General features: G+C 51.7%; 2 protein-coding genes across 3 annotated transcripts; both read right to left on the bottom strand.

Moving 5' to 3' along the window:
* Window positions 1–2,523: 2,523 nt before the first annotated feature.
* LOC123819037 (uncharacterized protein CXorf49 homolog) lies at window positions 2,524–5,446 on the bottom strand. Its single transcript, XM_045839352.1, has 4 exons — window positions 4,643–5,446; window positions 3,893–4,049; window positions 3,241–3,332; window positions 2,524–2,988 (listed from the first exon to the last, which is right to left on the bottom strand). The coding sequence occupies exons 1-4, from the start codon at window positions 5,444–5,446 to the stop codon at window positions 2,611–2,613; spliced, it is 1,431 nt and encodes a 476-aa protein (XP_045695308.1). The 3' UTR covers window positions 2,524–2,610.
* A 9,325-nt stretch (window positions 5,447–14,771) lies between these two features.
* Window positions 14,772–17,412, bottom strand: LOC123819026 (uncharacterized protein CXorf49 homolog). Of its 2 annotated transcripts, XM_045839337.1 has the most exons (6): window positions 17,283–17,410; window positions 16,534–16,690; window positions 15,881–15,972; window positions 15,584–15,629; window positions 14,986–15,027; window positions 14,772–14,878 (listed from the first exon to the last, which is right to left on the bottom strand). In XM_045839337.1, exons 1-5 carry the CDS (start codon window positions 17,364–17,366, stop codon window positions 14,987–14,989), a joined length of 420 nt encoding a protein of 139 aa, XP_045695293.1. In that variant the 5' UTR covers window positions 17,367–17,410; the 3' UTR covers window positions 14,772–14,878; window position 14,986. The 2 variants fall into 2 exon arrangements, 1 of the variants encoding a protein (XP_045695293.1); XR_006785763.1 differs by lacking the exon at window positions 16,534–16,690 and having other exon boundaries at window positions 17,283–17,412.
* Window positions 17,413–22,471: the final 5,059 nt, after the last annotated feature.

Genomic DNA, 22,471 nt, shown 5'->3' on the forward strand with positions numbered 1-22,471 from the left:
TCTTTTATTTCTGATTTGTGTTATTTCAGTCATCTCTAGTTTACTCTTAGTTAGCCTTGCTTAGGGTTTGTGAATTGTCCTTAGCTTTGGAAAAACCTAACTTTTACTTTTGTTCATGTTTCTTCACTCTTCCTTTACTCTGTTACTTATTTCTCCTCTAACTTTAATTGCCTTCTTTCTTCTACCTTTGGGTTAGTTTGTTTTTTCAAATTCTCCGAGGTGTAATGTTAAGGTTTTTTATATCACTGTTTTCTAATGTAGGTATTTATTGAATCTGAACTCCCCCCATTGGTACCACTTTTGCTGCTTCTGATACATTTCAACATGTTGTGCTTCACTTTTCACTTGTTTCAACATACTCTCTGATTTCTCTTGACTTCTTTTTGTTCTTCAAGAGTCTAATTTTGACATTGCTGTGAATTTTTCAATTTTTGTTGAGACATAAATTTCCTGTTTCTAACCCCCTGCCTCTAGGAATGCTTAGACATCATAGGTCCAAAAGTATGATCCACAGCCACCTCCACCAACTCCCACATTTTCATATTCTGGACACCCTGCCTGTCGAAGGCGGGACTTCTGCATACTCACCACCCCCCAATGTGTTGGTGATGTAACGCTGCCCCCTTGATAAAGGTACATCCCACACTTGCTTTTGCTCCCCCCATGTGTTAAGGGCCTTGACCACAGTCACTACTGACTTACCCCCAACCACATGTTTCTCCTCAAGGGATGTTATCTTGGTCAGTTTTATTCACACACACACACACACACACACACACACACACACACACCCTACCTTGAGTGTTCTATCCACACCATCCCTCATTTGTGTATTAAACACCAGTCTCTTGGGAATGGAGTGTGGCAGAACCAGCCCCCAACCCTCTCAAATACAAGTGTGTCCTGAGTCCCAGGCCCGCACAGCTCTGGGTGCTGGGTGCTGGCTGAAGGAAGAAACCAATTCCCAGCAGTCAGTGAGGGGAAATTGAACAGAGTCACACTCAACCTTGTGTGACCTAAGAGGGGAGGATGGGAGACTGAACTGGGGCTCAGAACTACCATTGCCATGAAAACCTGAGTCCCAGGCGGGTCCAAGTGTATTTGAAAGGCACCATTCAACAAGAGTGAGACCTACTAACTGCCTTCACCATAGACACTGGCCGCCTACTTTCCACAGGAAGGTGTGGAGATGACTAGGCTACAGGAGGAGCATTGGCTGGGGGAGGCCAGGAAGGTTGTGACCACTCCTTCTGGAACATGGCCACCACCTAGCACAAGACTGATTCCCTGACCTTTAACTGGAGACCAATGTGTGCCCTTTTTTCTCCATGATCCCTGAACCTTCCCCTTTGATCTAGAAGACCCTGCTCTGTGGCTTCTGCCTCCACCCCCTCCATTGAATCCAAGAGAAGACCTGACTAGACTCATACCTGAGGATCAAAGGTGAGAGCTAAAGGGGAGGAAAATATCCCCCAGGTTCCTGGGTGAGTGTACATGTGCACATGGGCCCCAGAGGGAGGGAAGGACTCCGCAGTGACTGGTCCTGGGAACTAGGGAGAAGAGCTCAACTGGGCACTATTACACCTGTTGAATCACAGGTTCAGACAAGGCCACTGTGGGAAGCCCTGGGGGAGATCAAGGATGTTCAGACAGCAATGTAGGGCAGATGGAACACCCACCCAGGAACAGATGACTGATGGCTAGAGGGACTGAACTCTGGAAGGGGGTCATGAGTTCCTGAAGGCAAGGGAAAATTCAGTGACAAATGTGATGAGACTCCAAATGCAGATGACAGCAGGACAGAGTCACAAGAGGGGCTACAGGGGAAAAGCAGGAAATGTCAATGTGGCCAGGCAGAGCCACCCAGAGCCCAGGCCCAGGGCATCAGGTGGCCTGACTGCAGGGCTCCTATCACATGCTGGCCCCGAAGCCCTGCATGCAAAAAGCCCACCACAGAATGTCAGGCCTACTGCTGTGCAAAGAGCTCTGAGATGGAGAAGCTCTAGGTCCTCCCAGCCCAGAATCCCACATCCACACACTCCACTTCTTTCGGAGACCACAGAATTTCAGGAGACTTTAATGTAAAAGTGTTGACAAACGAGGTGGTGAGGAATCAACAGAAGGGAGTACGAGGAAGCCCTGGCTGAAGTGGAACAGGAAGAATCCAGCTTGGCCAGGGTTCCCCCAGCTCCAGGGTACCAACTGCTGTTCTTGGCTGAAGGGTCTGGTTCCACCTGTCAAACAGGGCAGAGTCAGGAAGGAATGTCCCACCAGCACCAGCCCACAGCACTCCTCAACAGCCACCACTTTGGGGAAAGAGCATGGTGTGCATAACACTCACATTAATGTCTCAGGAGCTTCTCGATCCAGGGACTGCAAGGCCGCTGAAACACAGAGAGGCATAAGCAGTCATTCCAGAGGGAGGGATACTGAAGCCCATCCCCCCTTGTCCCTGGGACAAGGCGTCTTGCCCTGCAACAGAAACCCCCCTGCAGAACCCTACCCAAGGAGCCCTGGGCCTGACTCACTCCCCCACCCCCTGAATGGAAGGTGGACATGTTTTTCAAGCAGGACAACATGTGCCCAGGAGTGCTCAAGCTTGGGGGCATATCAGAACCACTCAGAACTTGTCAGACAAACAAGACCCACAGAGGCCATACCCAGCAGTATTGAAGGGAAAATCAGAGAGGCAGCATCTCTAGACGTCCTAGGGAAGGAGAGCTCTAGGACTGGTTGGGGCTGCCACAGTGTGCTTGCATTCTGAGCCACACTTTTCCTCCTTGTCCAGAAAACTGGCTGCGCATGCACAGCAGGCTCCAGGGCCAAGCTGCTTGGTTCACCTCCCCACAGGAATGTTGGTCCCTGGGACGTGCAGCCCGCACCCTCCCCATGGTAAGTCTGCTGGTGGCCCTGACTCAGGCCATGCCAGATGTTCCTCATACCACAGTGTTGTTTCAAGCAGCTTATTTCCTTCTGTAGATGGCAGCACTAGGCCAAGAGACAAAAGAGAAAGAGAAATGATTAGCATACTCAGGCCTCCTCTCCTCTGGACACCCCTTCTTCCCATCTAGGGGGGCAAGATCTGCTAGGGCTCCTCAGTGGAAAAGGAGGCATGTACCCTCCGTGAGGTCCGGGGTGGTGGTGGTGAGGAGTTTGGGGTGGGAGATGAGTCACTAACCCAGAGACAGATCCCATAGTCTAGGTTGGGCCTGCATTTCTAGGAGCCAGAGGAAGCATTACCCAAGGACAACCCTCTGCTCCAAGTGGTTGCTGTGGCTGTGGTTTTTGCAACCTTTTTGGTCTTCGAGGTTCTTCAAGAAGGTCAAGATCACCTGAGAGGAAAGAACACAAAATACAGCTTCCAAAGCTCCCAGGGAGGAAAGGGCTTAGCAGAGTCTAAGGTGAGGCAGCATCTCCCTCTGCTGGCAGAAAGTTGCCCCTGCCCTACCCAGTACCTCCACGTTTCTCTCTGGGCCCCCTTCCCTGTGTCCCAGGGGCAGCCCACCCAGGACTGTGGCCCCCAAAACTGTGTGTGGCTCTGGGTTGGACACTTGCAGAGCTGCAGTCACAACCAGCCCCTGGGAGACGAGCCCTGTGGCCCAACAGGACTTATCAGAAAAGGCCCTGTTCTGCTGAAACTCAAGGTCTGGAGTTGCAGTTTGCGACACTGCCACAAATGACCCCTGCACATAAATCTCACACAGGAGATGAGGTGACTTGGGTCCAGGCCTATTGACACCCTGTTTTCTATAGGAGAAACTGTCTGGCTAGGGAGGGAGGGAGGGAGAAGGCTGAGGTCATGGCAGAGCCACAGCCATAGGTAGAGGCAGAGGCAGACATTTCCCTCCTTGTCTTCTGTCCTCTCCACTCCCAGCAAACTCATGGGACTCACTGGAAGGTGCGGGCCCACTGGCCAAGACTTCTTCCCCAAGCAGTGCCAAGGGCTCTGAGTGTGCCAGATCCTGGGTGTGTCTGTTGTTCATGGTGCCAGTGCCTCTTGGTCCATGATGCCCACAAGGAAAGGGTAGTCTCTGCCCTTGTGTCAGAGACTGAAACAAAAAGTCCCCATTGATTTGAACTCAGGATGTGTACACATGGGTGAGTGTGGGCTTGTGTGTGCTTATGTGTGTGTAGGGGCTGGGGTGGGGCAGGGGAGAGGAAAGGCAGTTCCGAGACTGAGCTCCTCAGCACATCCTCCCTCAGGCAGCCCTGGGCCAGGAGGCAGAGCTGAGCTGGAGAGAACAGTGGGGTGCAGAGAAAGCAGGCCCCCCTGCAAGGGGAGGCTGGGGAGTACCTATGAGGTAGGAGTCAGGCAGCTGATGCATCCATATACCTAACTTTTGCAGCCCAAACTTTGAAAGTGTCCCTGATCCTAATCCACTGTCCCAGCCATGCCTGCCATCTTGGCCACTCTCTGGTGGATGAGGCTAGGAAACTGACCATTTGTGCAGTATGTTGCCCACGACACAAGCAGTGCTGTCTTAAGGTTTGCCATTCTAAAACCACCCTGATCGGGCATTCTAATGATGGAGGGCACCCAATAACAACCTCCGAGTAACAGACAGAGGACACATAGGTAAAGATGTGCAGGGCTGGGCAGGAGAAGGATGGGAACCAGGGAGGAGCATGGCCTGATACTCACTTGGCTCTCTGGGAATCCATCTTTTTTCTCTTCCTTATCTTCTTCTCCCACCACAGGCCTGGACACCCTCCTCCTCCATGTCATTGACTTTGGCCCTGTGCCAGTGGGCTTGGACTCTTTGGTTTCAAAAGGGACCAAAGAATGCCTCCTGCCCCTCCCAGGCAGCAGCACATCGGAGATCGGGGGAAAGGTGGCTGGATCCTCCAGACCTCCTGAGTCTCTCTGCCACCAGGGAGGAAAGAAACTCCCAGGAGCAACTTCTATGGCCCGCCACTGAGATGTCTTCTGCTTGGACACTTTCCTTGGATTGGCCTTGGGCAGGCCACCTGCAACAGCAACTAAGGGCAGGTAGCTGGGCCTGCCCTCAGCCTTCCCCCTGATCATACTCTCTGGTTTCTTAGAGGGCACTTCTGGATCATCAATACCCTGCCTTTCCACACCTGAAGTGAGTCGTTGTGGAGTGGACAGGCAAGGGCCCCGCATGAGGAGGAACTTCTGCCTGATGTCGGTTCTTGAGTGACCGGGTGTGTCATTGGAGCTGGTGGGTTTGGCCTGGCCTCCTTCATCCTGAGAAATGATCAACCTTATCAGGCGCATCTCACTGACCTCATCCGGTGACTTGGAGACGGGCCACAGGGAGAAATCTGCCCCTTCCTCAAATGGATGCTGGTAACTACCACTGGCTTTCGACGTACACCTAGCACATTTTGGGGAGCTTTCCCAGGACAGGCCTCCCTTAGGCTCTCTGAGGTGGACCGGGGCGCCAGAGGCCAACTGCAGTCCCTCCAAGCCATAGGTCACCATGCCTGTACCACTGGGAGCAGGCTCTGGGTCCCAACCACATGGTGGACACTCCCCTGTCACAGGGCTCTTGGGAGGGGCTCCTGTGAACACCCTGGGTATCTCCCTCAGTCAGCCCCTCTGGAATTCCCATTAGAGACCTCGAGTGTCCCCTCTAAGTCAGCCAGAGATCCCATTTGGCCTTTGCAGTCCTGCTGCTCTAGCCCTCCTGCTTCCATCACATGCTGTTGGGCCAGGAAGCCCTCGGGGTGTGGGAACCCGCCCTCGCCTGCAACCTCACCCTCGCCCTCGCCCTCGCCCTCGCCCTCGCCCTCGCCCTCACCCTTGTCCCCACCCTCGCTGCTCGGTGGTGACCCCAAAGGAAGGTCTACTGTGCCGGCCCTCTCCCTGCACTCTGAGTCTACCTCTGCGCTCGATACAGATCCCTCGTCTTCGTCGGGTGAGCTCATGTTGCCAAGTGTGAAAACTTCAGCTTCTGCTGAGACAGTTACCCGGTCAAGGTGGCCTTGGCGGGACAGTCCGCTGGCTGGCAGCAGGAGCACTGAGCCTTCTGAGGAAGCTGCGTGTCGGTTGCCACAGGCAACGCATGACTTGTCACGCAACAATGGGCGTGTTCCACTCACCTTTGACACCAGGCTGAAGCCCATTTATTGGTCTAAAACCCGCTGCCAATCAGCATGCCCCTTGTATGCACATGCCTCAAGGCACTAGCCAATAGGGCGAGGGTCTCTGGTTGGCCCAGAAGCCTCCCGCTACATCAGATGCGGGAAGCAGGTCTGAATCTGGCAGTGGAGTCCGGTATCCTGGGGCTCTCTTCCCATCATATCCTGTCCGGCCTCCTCTGACCAGGCACCTTCTTCCCAACTAGAATCGCAACACTGAGCATCAGATACCCATGCACAAAGCAGGGAGATGGGTCCACCTTGTGGTGGCGGGCGCAACACTTGTGAGGGTGGGACCTCCAGATGAAGAAGCACTTCAGGCCCTGGCTGGCATGGCTCAGTGGTTTGAGCGCGGGCTGCGAACCAGTGTTGCAGGTTCGATTCTCAGGGGTACATGCCTGGGTTGCAGGCCGTGACCCCCAGCAACCGCACATTGATGTTTCTCTCTCTCTCTCTTTCTCCCTCCCTTCCCTCTCTAAAAAAATAAATAAATAAAATCTTAAAAAAAAAAAAAAGAAATTCATGCCCCAATGGTTGTTGCTCAGTGGGTAGAGTGTCATCCTGCAAATTGAAAGGGCACTGGTTGGATTTCGGGTCAGGGCACATGCCTGGCAGGCCAGGTCCCCCGTTGGGAGTGTGCTAGAGGAAACTAATCAATGTTTCTTTAGCACACATTGATATTTCTCTCTTTCTCCCTCCCTTCCCCTCACTGTAAAAATACATAAATCTCTTTTTTTAAAGAAAGATACATGCCAAATATTTAGGGATGAGGTACTGATCATAATGTCTTCAAGTAAGTTAAATTACTTAACAAAACAATTAGAGAGGGAGGAAGGAAGGGAGAGAGAGAGAGAGAGACAAATGACTTGACAAACCACGGAGAGAGACACACAAATGAGTTAACAAACCACAGAGAAAGAGAGAGAGAGAGAGAGAGAGAGAGAGGTGAAAAATGATTAATAATCAGCGAATCCAGGTGAAGTGTATATGGGTGTTATGGCTATTCTCTTGCACCTATCTGCAAAGCCAAATTAAAATGTGGGGAGGAAGAGCATGTTACAGACCATTTTATTTCAATCTGAAACCTAGAAAAAAGGTGACCAATGTTTGGAAAAAACATAACCTGCACAAAATGACTGAGGAAGGAATAGGTAAGCTACATCATTCCATAACCATAAAAATATATGTCGAAGGTCAAAACACTTTTCACAAAACTCCAGTCTTCCCCACTGAGTTCTGACATACAGCCCAGGCATAAATATTTTCAATTTGACACAAACTCTTGGAAAAAGTAGGAAAGGAGGGACCATCCTTAATTCCTTTTGCCAAGAAGGTAACCTTCATACTGAGTCCTGTCACAGACAGTTTGAAAAGTAAAACCGTGGGTCAACCACACACTCATGACATGGATGCAAGAATCAGAAACACAATATGAGCAGACAGGATCCTACATGGCATAGGAAGGAAAGTACATAATATACAATGACTGAAGTGGATTCATCTGAGGAATACAAAGTTGATCGAACTTCGGTGAATGAAGTAACAAAACATTCCACATGATCAGATTGCAGGAGAGAATTATGATATCATCATCAGAAAAAATAGTAAGTATAAATATGCAGTTGTGATGTACTTTTTTACAATTTCACTTAAAGTTGGGGCATTACTGAGGCATAATTTACACACAGGGTTTTCTGAGTCCTCATAAATGCATATTGTCACAGAGTCACCACCACCACCAAAATATAGAACATTTTCTTCACCCCCCAAATTCCTCCCTTCTCTCAACCCCCCCAGACCCCAACAACCACCAGTGTGCATCTGTCCCTACAGGTCTGGCTTTCTCAGAATGCCCTGTGATGGACTCCTGCAGGATGTGGACTTTTCCATTCGGCTTCCTTCCCAGAAGGGGACTTCTGGAGGTGCAATGCACCTTTTCTTCCATTGGGTCCTGTTACACGGCTTGATCACTTCACAGGTATTTGTCTAATTGTAGGCGTATGCCTTCTACAGTGGTGTATATGTAGAGTGTGTTTTACCAAGGTAGTCAATTTCTCATGTCAGGTCATTTATCCTTGATAACTTTGGAGGGGTTATTTAGGAAAGAGCAATTGTTACCCTTTCAAAAGACACGAATGCTTATTGGAAAGGTCAGACAGCAGTAACCCTCAGGAGGACTAATGCTGGGCCCGTGATTGGCCTGGAGCAAAAGGAGGGCTCGAGAGCTACTGGCATGTTCTCCGTCTTCATGGGAGTGGTAGTTACCAGGATTCCCACATTGTATGAGCACAGCTACATGCAGCATCCTGCAGTCACGCTAATGGTGGCCCCTGGAAGCAGGCAGGTACAGTGCGCATGGCCACCCCCAGCAGCCCCAGTGGGCCCGGCTGGACCTGGAAAATGCGGGGGAGAGTCAGTCCGCCACAGTCAGCTGAGCAGCAACCTTTATTGCTTCTGTAATCTGGTGGGGGGGAGTGGTGCTGCTGGGGGGTGGGGGGTGTGTGCCCTCCTGTTGTAGTTGAACCTTGATTGCTCTTGGCACATCTGTGGTTGGGATGGGCCCTCGGGTTGACTGGCTGTGATGAATGGCCAATACTACAGGTGATGAGGTGTTGTGTGGGGGAGGACCTCACAGAGTGGGATTTGTTATAGTGGGGCTCTGGTGCCTGCAGTGCACCCTCTGGTTGTGTCGTCTGTGGAGCTCATGGGGCAGTGCTCTGAAGCCTGATACTGGGCATGTTGGCTGCAGGACATCTTGGGAGGGGGTCCAGTGCAGGCCAAGGTCAGCCATGGCCTGTGCTGGCCTAGGGCCAGAAGGTAGGACCTACAACGTGCTCTGTGGTTGGTAGTTGCTGGTGCTGGGCTTGAAGGTGCCTGGCAGAGGCTATGCTGTGAACCGAGGATGACCACCACTAGTGCCAGGCTTGCAGCCACTTGGTGAGGTGTACGGGGCAAGCTGAAGCTGGAGGTTTGTGGACCTTTGAGAGATTTTGGGAAATTCTGCAGCACGGGCTGCGGCCGTCCACTTGTGTGGAACAGCCATGGAGAGAGGTCTAGGCATGTGAGTTGGGTGTGGCACGGTCCTAAGGAATTACCAGGGTTGGGTGAGCGGTGTTAGTCAAGTTAATGGAGACTCGGATTTGATACCCATCTTCCCCTGCGAGCCATGTGGGGGAAGGGCTCAACAAAGGAACATCCCTGCCTGCCAGCACTTCCGCCTAGCCCGCTGGCTGTGAGCCATCAGCAAAGATCGGAAGTCCCTGACCGCACCTCGGTCCGAGAGAAAGCTGCCCTTTCAGCCCTTGTGCTGCAGCCAGATGACCCAGTTCCTCCCCGTAAGTCCCACAGGTGCTTTGCAAGCTCTGTGGAGCTTAGGACCAGTGTTTCTGAGCCATTGGATCTGTGTTCAGAGTCCCTGCCCTTGAAGGGGACTCCTATAGGTACAGCAGCTCTTCATCTCACCAGGATGGAGTCCCTGCTGATTTTCACAGCCAGATGTTGGGGAGATTCCTCTTCCCGGCACTGGCACTCTGGGGTGGTGAGCCCAGCGTGGGTCTGGGACCCCTTGCACCTCAGGAGAGACCTCTGCCGCCGAGATACCCCTCCCAATTCTCAACCACCATGCACGGCTGTGGGACCACCCCATTCCCTATCTCTGCCCCTCCTGCCAGTCTCCAGGTGGCTTTTTGATAACCTTCGTTACAGGAGTTAGGTTCACATAGTCTTCAGGTGGTTCTCAATGGTGGCTGTTCTATCAATCAGTTGTAATTGTGCTGTGGCTGTAGGGGAAGGCCAGCACAACATTACCTACTCTGCCATCCTGATTATGGCTACGGCCCTTATTTATTTGAATAAACTTCCTCCCCCTTTCTTCCTCTCTTCTTGTGGATTCCGACAATGCTTTCATCATTTCTCTTGATGGTGTCCCATAAGCCCTGTAATCTTTCTTTATTCATTTTTTCTTTTTTAAAAAAAGATTTTATTTATTTATTTTTTAGACAGGGAAGGGAGGGAGAGAGAGAGAAACATCAATGTGCGGTTGCTGGGGGGCCGTGGCCTGCAACCCAGGCATGTGCCCTGACTGGGGAATCGAACCTGCGATGCTTTGGTTCGCAGCCCACGCTCAATCCACTAAGCTACGCCACTCAGGGCTTCTCCATTCATTTTCATTCTTTGTTCTTTGCGTGCCTCTGATTGGACAATTTCAGTGGATATTCCCCAGTATGTCACTGATTCCTTCTTCTGCTAGCTGTTAAAGCTTTCTGTTGAGTTGTTTGGTTCAGTCATTGTGTTGTTCAGCCCCCAAATTTCTGCTTGGTTCTTATTCTCAGTTTCTTGGTTGAACTTTCATTTTGTTCTTTTGTTGTTTTCCCGATACCATTGTATTGCTTATCTGTGTTCTCTCGTAGCTGTCTGTGAAACCCTAGAACCGTTATTTTGCATTCCCTGTCAGATCCATTCCTTGGACTGCCATTCCTTTGGGGGCTACTTACTGGAGGTTTACCCTTTGCTTTAGTGGAGTCATCTTTCCCAGATCATTCAAGACTCTGGTAGCCTTGCATAGGTTTCTGTGTAGTTGAAGGAGCAATCATGTCTTCCAGACTCTAGGGACTGCCTTCAGTAAGGGAAGCCTTTTACCTGTGGGTTGGGGCACACTGGAGCATGGCATGGCCTGTGTATTGTGCTGCAGGGTACCAAGTGTGGGGGGCACATAACAGCACCGGGTGCAGGGGTGTGTGATACCACGTCAGCTGAAGCCAGTGGGGTCCACAGCATCACCAAATGTGTGCTCTTGGCTGAGCACTGCAGGGGATCTGCAGTGGCTGCAAGGTCTGTTGGGGTCTTCAGTGGCATCTCCAGTTGTGGTGGCTAGGGACCAGAGCAAGCAGTGTTGATGGCAAGAGCCAGTGTTGTGCACACAGTCCACTGTGGGGGCCAGCTGCAGGTACTTTTGTAGTGGCAGGGGGCCAGGTGCAGATACAGATAGTGATGGGGACTAGGGTGGGCAGCAATGGCTGGAGCCAACTCTGGGCTCACTGGTGGCTGCAGAGGCCCTGGCTGTCAGCATGCTCTTCCATGCCTGCACACTCTGTCTGTAGGCATGCACACTGCAGTGGAGGCTGGGGATGGGGTTCGGGCTGGGGGTGTGCAGGTGCACCAATGGAGGGTCTGGTGACAGCTGGGTATGCTGGTGCCAGCCAGGGACTGAAGGCAGGGCCTTATCTGGGCCCACAAGCAGGTGCAGAGACCCTGGCTGTTGGTGTGCTCCCCCTGTGGCTGCACACTCTCCCCCTGGGCATGCACACTGCAGTGGAGGCCAGACTTGGGCATCAGCCTGATGGTGTGCGGGTGCACAGCTGACAGGGCTATCCCTGACCAAAGGCATGGCAGTGAGGGTCTGCCAGCGGTCCTCTAGGCTGGCGTCCTGCACTCATGTAGCTGCTGAGGCCCCCAGCTGGCTGCCAGCATGGCTCCCAGCATGGCTCCCAAGCTCTGGCAGGTGTGGAGGGGAGGGTATGTGAAGGGACTCGGGAAGCTGGCATCAGAAAATCCAAATACTGTCTTGGCTGGTGTGGCTCAGTGGATTGAGCACTGGCCTGTAAACCAAAGGGTCACTGGTTTGATTTGCTGTCAGGACACATGTCTGGATTGCTGGCCAGATCCCCCAGGGGGTGCTTGAGTGGCAACCACACATGGATGTTTCTCCCCTTCTCTTTCTCGCTCCATTCCCCTCTCCAAAAATAAATTAATAAAATCTTTTAGAAAAAGAGAATACAAATACCTTTCAGGGGGAAAGCTGGGTAAATATGCAGGGGGTTCATGGTTCTGGGGGCTGGCCATTGCCTTCAACTGTAGTGAAATCTGCTGAGTATGTCTGCAAAGCAGGTCACTCCCTGACTGTGCCCATTGCATGTCTGCTAATAATGACCCCTGCGTTTCTTCTTGTTCCCAGCTGGGCCTATATGACTCCACTTTGCTGGTCTACATGGGAAGAGATGGAGCTGAGACCTTTGTGTGACATCCTGGAAGGCTGTTGGGGTGCTCCCCTGCTGAGGTGAGCAGAGTTCCTGGTGAGAGGAACTCTTTTTAGCCGGGAGATTTCTCTGTGGTGCTGAATGATGCCTGCTGGGGAGATGGGATGATACAGGCCCAATGAAGCTGTTCTTCTCTTCTTGTGTCATCATCCCCAGGGCCTTTGTTCCACTGTGTTGCTAAGACTTCTGAAGTGGAGTCTAGAGCCCTCCAAGAGCTCGCTTTTTTTTTCCTTCTTTTTTTTTATTTTAATCTTTTTTCAGGGACAGCTCTTCACTTGTTGATCTCTGTAGGGTCATAGGAAATCTGGGACCTAATGCATCATCATTTTGGTCTGCTCTGATCCAGATTTTTTGTATTTCTTTATGATTGAGTCTTGGTGGACTGTATGCTTCTAGGAATGTAACCATGTCCTCTGTGTTATCCAATGTATGGGCATATCATTGCACATTGTGGTCTGTCATGATCTTTTATATTTCTCAGGCATCCATTTTGATGTCTCCTCTTTTATTTCTGATTTGTGTTATTTCAGTCATCTCTAGTTTACTCTTAGTTAGCCTTGCTTAGGGTTTGTGAATTGTCCTTAGCTTTGGAAAAACCTAACTTTTACTTTTGTTCATGTTTCTTCACTCTTCCTTTACTCTGTTACTTATTTCTCCTCTAACTTTAATTGCCTTCTTTCTTCTACCTTTGGGTTAGTTTGTTTTTTTCAAATTCTCCGAGGTGTAATGTTAAGGTTTTTTATATCACTGTTTTTCTAATGTAGGTATTTATTGAATCTGAACTCCCCCCATTGGTACCACTTTTGCTGCTTCTGATACATTTCAACATGTTGTGCTTCACTTTTCACTTGTTTCAACATACTCTCTGATTTCTCTTGACTTCTTTTTGTTCTTCAAGAGTCTAATTTTGACATTGCTGTGAATTTTTCAATTTTTGTTGAGACATAAATTTCCTGTTTCTAACCCCCTGCCTCTAGGAATGCTTAGACATCATAGGTCCAAAAGTATGATCCACAGCCACCTCCACCAACTCCCACATTTTCATATTCTGGACACCCTGCCTGTCGAAGGCGGGACTTCTGCATACTCACCACCCCCAATGTGTTGGTGATGTAACGCTGCCCCTTGATAAAGGTACATCCCACACTTGCTTTTGCTCCCCCCCATGTGTTAAGGGCCTTGACCACAGTCACTACTGACTTACCCCCAACCACATGTTTCTCCTCAAGGGATGTTATCTTGGTCAGTTTTATTCACACACACACACACACACACACACACACACACACACACACCCTACCTTGAGTGTTCTATCCACACCATCCCTCATTTGTGTATTAAACACCAGTCTCTTGGGAATGGAGTGTGGCAGAACCAGCCCCCAACCCTCTCAAATACAAGTGTGTCCTGAGTCCCAGGCCCGCACAGCTCTGGGTGCTGGGTGCTGGCTGAAGGAAGAAACCAATTCCCAGCAGTCAGTGAGGGGAAATTGAACAGAGTCACACTCAACCTTGTGTGACCTAAGAGGGGAGGATGGGAGACTGAACTGGGGCTCAGAACTACCATTGCCATGAAAACCTGAGTCCCAGGCGGGTCCAAGTGTATTTGAAAGGCACCATTCAACAAGAGTGAGACCTACTAACTGCCTTCACCATAGACACTGGCCGCCTACTTTCCACAGGAAGGTGTGGAGATGACTAGGCTACAGGAGGAGCATTGGCTGGGGGAGGCCAGGAAGGTTGTGACCACTCCTTCTGGAACATGGCCACCACCTAGCACAAGACTGATTCCCTGACCTTTAACTGGAGACCAATGTGTGCCCTTTTTTCTCCATGATCCCTGAACCTTCCCCTTTGATCTAGAAGACCCTGCTCTGTGGCTTCTGCCTCCACCCCCTCCATTGAATCCAAGAGAAGACCTGACTAGACTCATACCTGAGGATCAAAGGTGAGAGCTAAAGGGGAGGAAAATATCCCCCAGGTTCCTGGGTGAGTGTACATGTGCACATGGGCCCCAGAGGGAGGGAAGGACTCCGCAGTGACTGGTCCTGGGAACTAGGGAGAAGAGCTCAACTGGGCACTATTACACCTGTTGAATCACAGGTTCAGACAAGGCCACTGTGGGAAGCCCTGGGGGGAGATCAAGGATGTTCAGACAGCAATGTAGGGCAGATGGAACACCCACCCAGGAACAGATGACTGATGGCTAGAGGGACTGAACTCTGGAAGGGGGTCATGAGTTCCTGAAGGCAAGGGAAAATTCAGTGACAAATGTGATGAGACTCCAAATGCAGATGACAGCAGGACAGAGTCACAAGAGGGGCTACAGGGGAAAAGCAGGAAATGTCAATGTGGCCAGGCAGAGCCACCCAGAGCCCAGGCCCAGGGCATCAGGTGGCCTGACTGCAGGGCTCCTATCACATGCTGGCCCCGAAGCCCTGCATGCAAAAAGCCCACCACAGAATGTCAGGCCTACTGCTGTGCAAAGAGCTCTGAGATGGAGAAGCTCTAGGTCCTCCCAGCCCAGAATCCCACATCCACACACTCCACTTCTTTCGGAGACCACAGAATTTCAGGAGACTTTAATGTAAAAGTGTTGACAAACGAGGTGGTGAGGAATCAACAGAAGGGAGTACGAGGAAGCCCTGGCTGAAGTGGAACAGGAAGAATCCAGCTTGGCCAGGGTTCCCCAGCTCCAGGGTACCAACTGCTGTTCTTGGCTGAAGGGTCTGGTTCCACCTGTCAAACAGGGCAGAGTCAGGAAGGAATGTCCCACCAGCACCAGCCCACAGCACTCCTCAACAGCCACCACTTTGGGGAAAGAGCATGGTGTGCATAACACTCACATTAATGTCTCAGGAGCTTCTCGATCAGGGACTGCAAGGCCGCTGAAACACAGAGAGGCATAAGCAGTCATTCCAGAGGGAGGGATACTGAAGCCCATCCCCCTTGTCCCTGGGACAAGGCGTCTTGCCCTGCAACAGAAACCCCCTGCAGAACCCTACCCAAGGAGCCCTGGGCCTGACTCACTCCCCCACCCCCTGAATGGAAGGTGGACATGTTTTTCAAGCAGGACAACATGTGCCCAGGAGTGCTCAAGCTTGGGGGCATATCAGAACCACTCAGAACTTGTCAGACAAACAAGACCCACAGAGGCCATACCCAGCAGTATTGAAGGGAAAATCAGAGAGGCAGCATCTCTAGACGTCCTAGGGAAGGAGAGCTCTAGGACTGGTTGGGGCTGCCACAGTGTGCTTGCATTCTGAGCCACACTTTTCCTCCTTGTCCAGAAAACTGGCTGCGCATGCATGGCAGGCTCCAGGGCCAAGCTGCTTGGTTCACCTCCCCACAGGAATGTTGGTCCCTGGGACGTGCAGCCCGCACCCTCCCCATGGTAAGTCTGCTGGTGGCCCTGACTCAGGCCATGCCAGATGTTCCTCATACCACAGTGTTGTTTCAAGCAGCTTATTTCCTTCTGTAGATGGCAGCACTAGGCCAAGAGACAAAAGAGAAAGAGAAATGATTAGCATACTCAGGCCTCCTCTCCTCTGGACACCCCTTCTTCCCATCTAGGGGGCAAGATCTGCTAGGGCTCCTCAGTGGAAAAGGAGGCATGTACCCTCCGTGAGGTACGGGGTGGTGGTGGTGAGGAGTTTGGGGTGGGAGATGAGTCACTAACCCAGAGACAGATCCCATAGTCTAGGTTGGGCCTGCATTTCTAGGAGCCAGAGGAAGCATTACCCAAGGACAACCCTCTGCTCCAAGTGGTTGCTGTGGCTGTGGTTTTTGCAACCTTTTTGGTCTTCGAGGTTCTTCAAGAAGGTCAAGATCACCTGAGAGGAAAGAACACAAAATACAGCTTCCAAAGCTCCCAGGGAGGAAAGGGCTTAGCAGAGTCTAAGGTGAGGCAGCATCTCCCTCTGCTGGCAGAAAGTTGCCCCTGCCCTACCCAGTACCTCCACGTTTCTCTCTGGGCCCCCTTCCCTGTGTCCCAGGGGCAGCCCACCCAGGACTGTGGCCCCCAAAACTGTGTGTGGCTCTGGGTTGGACACTTGCAGAGCTGCAGTCACAACCAGCCCCTGGGAGACGAGGCCCTGTGGCCCAACAGGACTTATCAGAAAAGGCCCTGTTCTGCTGAAACTCAAGGTCTGGAGTTGCAGTTTGCGACACTGCCACAAATGACCCCTGCACATAAATCTCACACAGGAGATGAGGTGACTTGGGTCCAGGCCTATTGACACCCTGTTTTCTATAGGAGAAACTGTCTGGCTAGGGAGGGAGGGAGGGAGAAGGCTGAGGTCATGGCAGAGCCACAGCCATAGGTAGAGGCAGAGGCAGACATTTCCCTCCTTGTCTTCTGTCCTCTCCACTCCCAGCAAACTCATGGGACTCACTGGAAGGTGCGGGCCCACTGGCCAAGACTTCTTCCCCAAGCAGTGCCAAGGGCTCTGAGTGTGCCAGATCCTGGGTGTGTCTGTTGTTCATGGTGCCAGTGCCTCTTGGTCCATGATGCCCACAAGGAAAGGGTAGTCTCTGCCCTTGTGTCAGAGACTGAAACAAAAAGTCCCCATTGATTTGAACTCAGGATGTGTACACATGGGTGAGTGTGGGCTTGTGTGTGCTTATGTGTGTGTAGGGGCTGGGGTGGGGCAGGGGAGAGGAAAGGCAGTTCCGAGACTGAGCTCCTCAGCACATCCTCCCTCAGGCAGCCCTGGGCCAGGAGGCAGAGCTGAGCTGGAGAGAACAGTGGGGTGCAGAGAAAGCAGGCCCCCTGCAAGGGGAGGCTGGGGAGTACCTATGAGGTAGGAGTCAGGCAGCTGATGCATCCATATACCTAACTTTTGCAGCCCAAACTTTGAAAGTGTCCCTGATCCTAATCCACTGTCCCAGCCATGCCTGCCATCTTGGCCACTCTCTGGTGGATGAGGCTAGGAAACTGACCATTTGTGCAGTATGTTGCCCACGACACAAGCAGTGCTGTCTTAAGGTTTGCCATTCTAAAACCACCCTGATCGGGCATTCTAATGATGGAGGGCACCCAATAACAACCTCCGAGTAACAGACAGAGGACACATAGGTAAAGATGTGCAGGGCTGGGCAGGAGAAGGATGGGAACCAGGGAGGAGCATGGCCTGATACTCACTTGGCTCTCTGGGAATCCATCTTTTTTCTCTTCCTTATCTTCTTCTCCCACCACAGGCCTGGACACCCTCCTCCTCCATGTCATTGACTTTGGCCCTGTGCCAGTGGGCTTGGACTCTTTGGTTTCAAAAGGGACCAAAGAATGCCTCCTGCCCCCTCCCAGGCAGCAGCACATCGGAGATCGGGGGAAAGGTGGCTGGATCCTCCAGACCTCCTGAGTCTCTCTGCCACCAGGGAGGAAAGAAACTCCCAGGAGCAACTTCTATGGCCCGCCACTGAGATGTCTTCTGCTTGGACACTTTCCTTGGATTGGCCTTGGGCAGGCCACCTGCAACAGCAACTAAGGGCAGGTAGCTGGGCCTGCCCTCAGCCTTCCCCCTGATCATACTCTCTGGTTTCTTAGAGGGCACTTCTGGATCATCAATACCCTGCCTTTCCACACCTGAAGTGAGTCGTTGTGGAGTGGACAGGCAAGGGCCCCGCATGAGGAGGAACTTCTGCCTGATGTCGGTTCTTGAGTGACCGGGTGTGTCATTGGAGCTGGTGGGTTTGGCCTGGCCTCCTTCATCCTGAGAAATGATCAACCTTATCAGGCGCATCTCACTGACCTCATCCGGTGACTTGGAGACGGGCCACAGGGAGAAATCTGCCCCTTCCTCAAATGGATGCTGGTAACTACCACTGGCTTTCGACGTACACCTAGCACATTTTGGGGAGCTTTCCCAGGACAGGCCTCCCTTAGGCTCTCTGAGGTGGAGCAGGGGCGCCAGAGGCCAACTGCAGTCCCTCCAAGCCATAGGTCACCATGCCTGTACCACTGGGAGCAGGCTCTGGGTCCCAACCACATGGTGGACACTCCCCTGTCACAGGGCTCTTGGGAGGGGCTCCTGTGAACACCCTGGGTATCTCCCTCAGTCAGCCCCTCTGGAATTCCCATTAGAGACCTCGAGTGTCCCCTCTAAGTCAGCCAGAGATCCCATTTGGCCTTTGCAGTCCTGCTGCTCTAGCCCTCCTGCTTCCATCACATGCTGTTGGGCCAGGAAGCCCTCGGGGTGTGGGAACCCGCCCTCGCCTGCAACCTCACCCTCGCCCTCGCCCTCGCCCTCGCCCTCGCCCTCGCCCTCACCCTTGTCCCCACCCTCGCTGCTCGGTGGTGACCCCAAAGGAAGGTCTACTGTGCCGGCCCTCTCCCTGCACTCTGAGTCTACCTCTGCGCTCGATACAGATCCCTCGTCTTCGTCGGGTGAGCTCATGTTGCCAAGTGTGAAAACTTCAGCTTCTGCTGAGACAGTTACCCGGTCAAGGTGGCCTTGGCGGGACAGTCCGCTGGCTGGCAGCAGGAGCACTGAGCCTTCTGAGGAAGCTGCGTGTCGGTTGCCACAGGCAACGCATGACTTGTCACGCAACAATGGGCGTGTTCCACTCACCTTTGACACCAGGCTGAAGCCCATTTATTGGTCTAAAACCCGCTGCCAATCAGCATGCCCCTTGTATGCACATGCCTCAAGGCACTAGCCAATAGGGCGAGGGTCTCTGGTTGGCCCAGAAGCCTCCCGCTACATCAGATGCGGGAAGCAGGTCTGAATCTGGCAGTGGAGTCCGGTATCCTGGGGCTCTCTTCCCATCATATCCTGTCCGGCCTCCTCTGACCAGGCACCTTCTTCCCAACTAGAATCGCAACACTGAGCATCAGATACCCATGCACAAAGCAGGGAGATGGGTCCACCTTGTGGTGGCGGGCGCAACACTTGTGAGGGTGGGACCTCCAGATGAAGAAGCACTTCAGGCCCTGGCTGGCATGGCTCAGTGGTTTGAGCGCGGGCTGCGAACCAGTGTTGCAGGTTCGATTCTCAGGGTACATGCCTGGGTTGCAGGCCGTGACCCCCAGCAACCGCACATTGATGTTTCTCTCTCTCTCTCTTTCTCCCTCCCTTCCCTCTCTAAAAAAATAAATAAATAAAATCTTAAGAAATTCATGCCCCAATGGTTGTTGCTCAGTGGGTAGAGTGTCATCCTGCAAATTGAAAGGGCACTGGTTGGATTTCGGGTCAGGGCACATGCCTGGCAGGCCAGGTCCCCCGTTGGGAGTGTGCTAGAGGAAACTAATCAATGTTTCTTTAGCACACATTGATATTTCTCTCTTTCTCCCTCCCTTCCCCTCACTGTAAAAATACATAAATCTCTTTTTTTAAAGAAAGATACATGCCAAATATTTAGGGATGAGGTACTGATCATAATGTCTTCAAGTAAGTTAAATTACTTAACAAAACAATTAGAGAGGGAGGAAGGAAGGGAGAGAGAGAGAGAGAGACAAATGACTTGACAAACCACGGAGAGAGACACACAAATGAGTTAACAAACCACAGAGAAAGAGAGAGAGAGAGAGAGAGAGAGAGGTGAAAAATGATTAATAATCAGCGAATCCAGGTGAAGTGTATATGGGTGTTATGGCTATTCTCTTGCACCTATCTGCAAAGCCAAATTAAAATGTGGGGAGGAAGAGCATGTTACAGACCATTTTATTTCAATCTGAAACCTAGAAAAAGGTGACCAATGTTTGGAAAAACATAACCTGCACAAAATGACTGAGGAAGGAATAGGTAAGCTACATCATTCCATAACCATAAAAATATATGTCGAAGGTCAAAACACTTTTCACAAAACTCCAGTCTTCCCCACTGAGTTCTGACATACAGCCCAGGCATAAATATTTTCAATTTGACACAAACTCTTGGAAAAAAGTAGGAAAGGAGGGACCATCCTTAATTCCTTTTGCCAAGAAGGTAACCTTCATACTGAGTCCTGTCACAGACAGTTTGAAAAAGTAAAACCGTGGGTCAACCACACACTCATGACATGGATGCAAGAATCAGAAACACAATATGAGCAGACAGGATCCTACATGGCATAGGAAGGAAAGTACATAATATACAATGACTGAAGTGGATTCATCTGAGGAATACAAAGTTGATCGAACTTCGGTGAATGAAGTAACAAAACATTCCACATGATCAGATTGCAGGAGAGAATTATGATATCATCATCAGAAAAAATAGTAAGTATAAATATGCAGTTGTGATGTACTTTTTACAATTTCACTTAAAGTTGGGCATTACTGAGGCATAATTTACACACAGGGTTTTCTGAGTCCTCATAAATGCATATTGTCACAGAGTCACCACCACCACCAAAATATAGAACATTTTCTTCACCCCCAAATTCCTCCCTTCTCTCAACCCCCAGACCCCAACAACCACCAGTGTGCATCTGTCCCTACAGGCTGGCTTTCTCAGAATGCCCTGTGATGGACTCCTGCAGGATGTGGACTTTTCCATTCGGCTTCCTTCCCAGAAGGGGACTTCTGGAGGTGCAATGCACCTTTTCTTCCATTGGGTCCTGTTACACGGCTTGATCACTTCACAGGTATTTGTCTAATTGTAGGCGTATGCCTTCTACAGTGGTGTATATGTAGAGTGTGTTTTACCAAGGTAGTCAATTTCTCATGTCAGGTCATTTATCCTTGATAACTTTGGAGGGGTTATTTAGGAAAGAGCAATTGTTACCCTTTCAAAAGACACGAATGCTTATTGGAAAGGTCAGACAGCAGTAACCCTCAGGAGGACTAATGCTGGGCCCGTGATTGGCCTGGAGCAAAAGGAGGGCTCGAGAGCTACTGGCATGTTCTCCGTCTTCATGGGAGTGGTAGTTACCAGGATTCCCACATTGTATGAGCACAGCTACATGCAGCATCCTGCAGTCACGCTAATGGTGGCCCCTGGAAGCAGGCAGGTACAGTGCGCATGGCCACCCCCAGCAGCCCCAGTGGGCCCGGCTGGACCTGGAAAATGCGGGGGAGAGTCAGTCCGCCACAGTCAGCTGAGCAGCAACCTTTATTGCTTCTGTAATCTGGTGGGGGGAGTGGTGCTGCTGGGGGGTGGGGGGTGTGTGCCCTCCTGTTGTAGTTGAACCTTGATTGCTCTTGGCACATCTGTGGTTGGGATGGGCCCTCGGGTTGACTGGCTGTGATGAATGGCCAATACTACAGGTGATGAGGTGTTGTGTGGGGGAGGACCTCACAGAGTGGGATTTGTTATAGTGGGGCTCTGGTGCCTACCCAGTGCACCCTCTGGTTGTGTCGTCTGTGGAGCTCATGGGGCAGTGCTCTGAAGCCTGATACTGGGCATGTTGGCTGCAGGACATCTTGGGAGGGGTCCAGTGCAGGCCAAGGTCAGCCATGGCCTGTGCTGGCCTAGGGCCAGAAGGTAGGACCTACAACGTGCTCTGTGGTTGGTAGTTGCTGGTGCTGGGCTTGAAGGTGCCTGGCAGAGGCTATGCTGTGAACCGAGGATGACCACCACTAGTGCCAGGCTTGCAGCCACTTGGTGAGGTGTACGGGGCAAGCTGAAGCTGGAGGTTTGTGGACCTTTGAGAGATTTTGGGAAATTCTGCAGCACGGGCTGCGGCCGTCCACTTGTGTGGAACAGCCATGGAGAGAGGTCTAGGCATGTGAGTTGGGTGTGGCACGGTCCTAAGGAATTACCAGGGTTGGGTGAGCGGTGTTAGTCAAGTTAATGGAGACTCGGATTTGATACCCATCTTCCCCTGCGAGCCATGTGGGGGAAGGGCTCAACAAAGGAACATCCCTGCCTGCCAGCACTTCCGCCTAGCCCGCTGGCTGTGAGCCATCAGCAAAGATCGGAAGTCCCTGACCGCACCTCGGTCCGAGAGAAAGCTGCCCTTTCAGCCCTTGTGCTGCAGCCAGATGACCCAGTTCCTCCCCGTAAGTCCCACAGGTGCTTTGCAAGCTCTGTGGAGCTTAGGACCAGTGTTTCTGAGCCATTGGATCTGTGTTCAGAGTCCCTGCCCTTGAAGGGGGACTCCTATAGGTACAGCAGCTCTTCATCTCACCAGGATGGAGTCCCTGCTGATTTTCACAGCCAGATGTTGGGGAGATTCCTCTTCCCGGCACTGGCACTCTGGGGTGGTGAGCCCAGCGTGGGTCTGGGACCCCTTGCACCTCAGGAGAGACCTCTGCCGCCGAGATACCCCTCCCAATTCTCAACCACCATGCACGGCTGTGGGACCACCCCATTCCCTATCTCTGCCCCTCCTGCCAGTCTCCAGGTGGCTTTTTGATAACCTTCGTTACAGGAGTTAGGTTCACATAGTCTTCAGGTGGTTCTCAATGGT

This window comes from Phyllostomus hastatus, unplaced genomic scaffold (assembly GCF_019186645.2).
Source record: "Phyllostomus hastatus isolate PE091 unplaced genomic scaffold, TTU_PhHast_1.1 phas_contig_30, whole genome shotgun sequence".
NCBI lineage: Eukaryota > Metazoa > Chordata > Mammalia > Chiroptera > Phyllostomidae > Phyllostomus > Phyllostomus hastatus.

Bases quoted from the DNA above. Each gene is read 5' to 3' on its own strand.
- LOC123819026 (XM_045839337.1), bottom strand. From the start codon at position 17,366: ATGACATGGAGGAGGAGGGTGTCCAGGCCTGTGGTGGGAGAAGAAGAT. The intron at 16,691-17,282 runs GTGAGTATCAGG...TTTTTGTTTCAG, and splicing joins ATGGATTCCCAGAGAGCCAA to TCTCTGACACAAGGGCAGAG. The intron at 15,028-15,583 runs GTATGAGGAACA...TCTGTGTTTCAG, and splicing joins CTGCTTGAAACAACACTGTG to CGGCCTTGCAGTCCCTGATC.
- LOC123819037 (XM_045839352.1), bottom strand. From the start codon at position 5,446: ATGGTGACCTATGGCTTGGAGGGACTGCAGTTGGCCTCTGGCGCCCCG. The intron at 3,333-3,892 runs GTGAGTCCCATG...CTTTCCTCTCAG, and splicing joins CAGTGGGCCCGCACCTTCCA to GTGATCTTGACCTTCTTGAA. The intron at 2,989-3,240 runs GTAATGCTTCCT...CTCTTGGCCTAG, and splicing joins GAGCAGAGGGTTGTCCTTGG to TGCTGCCATCTACAGAAGGA.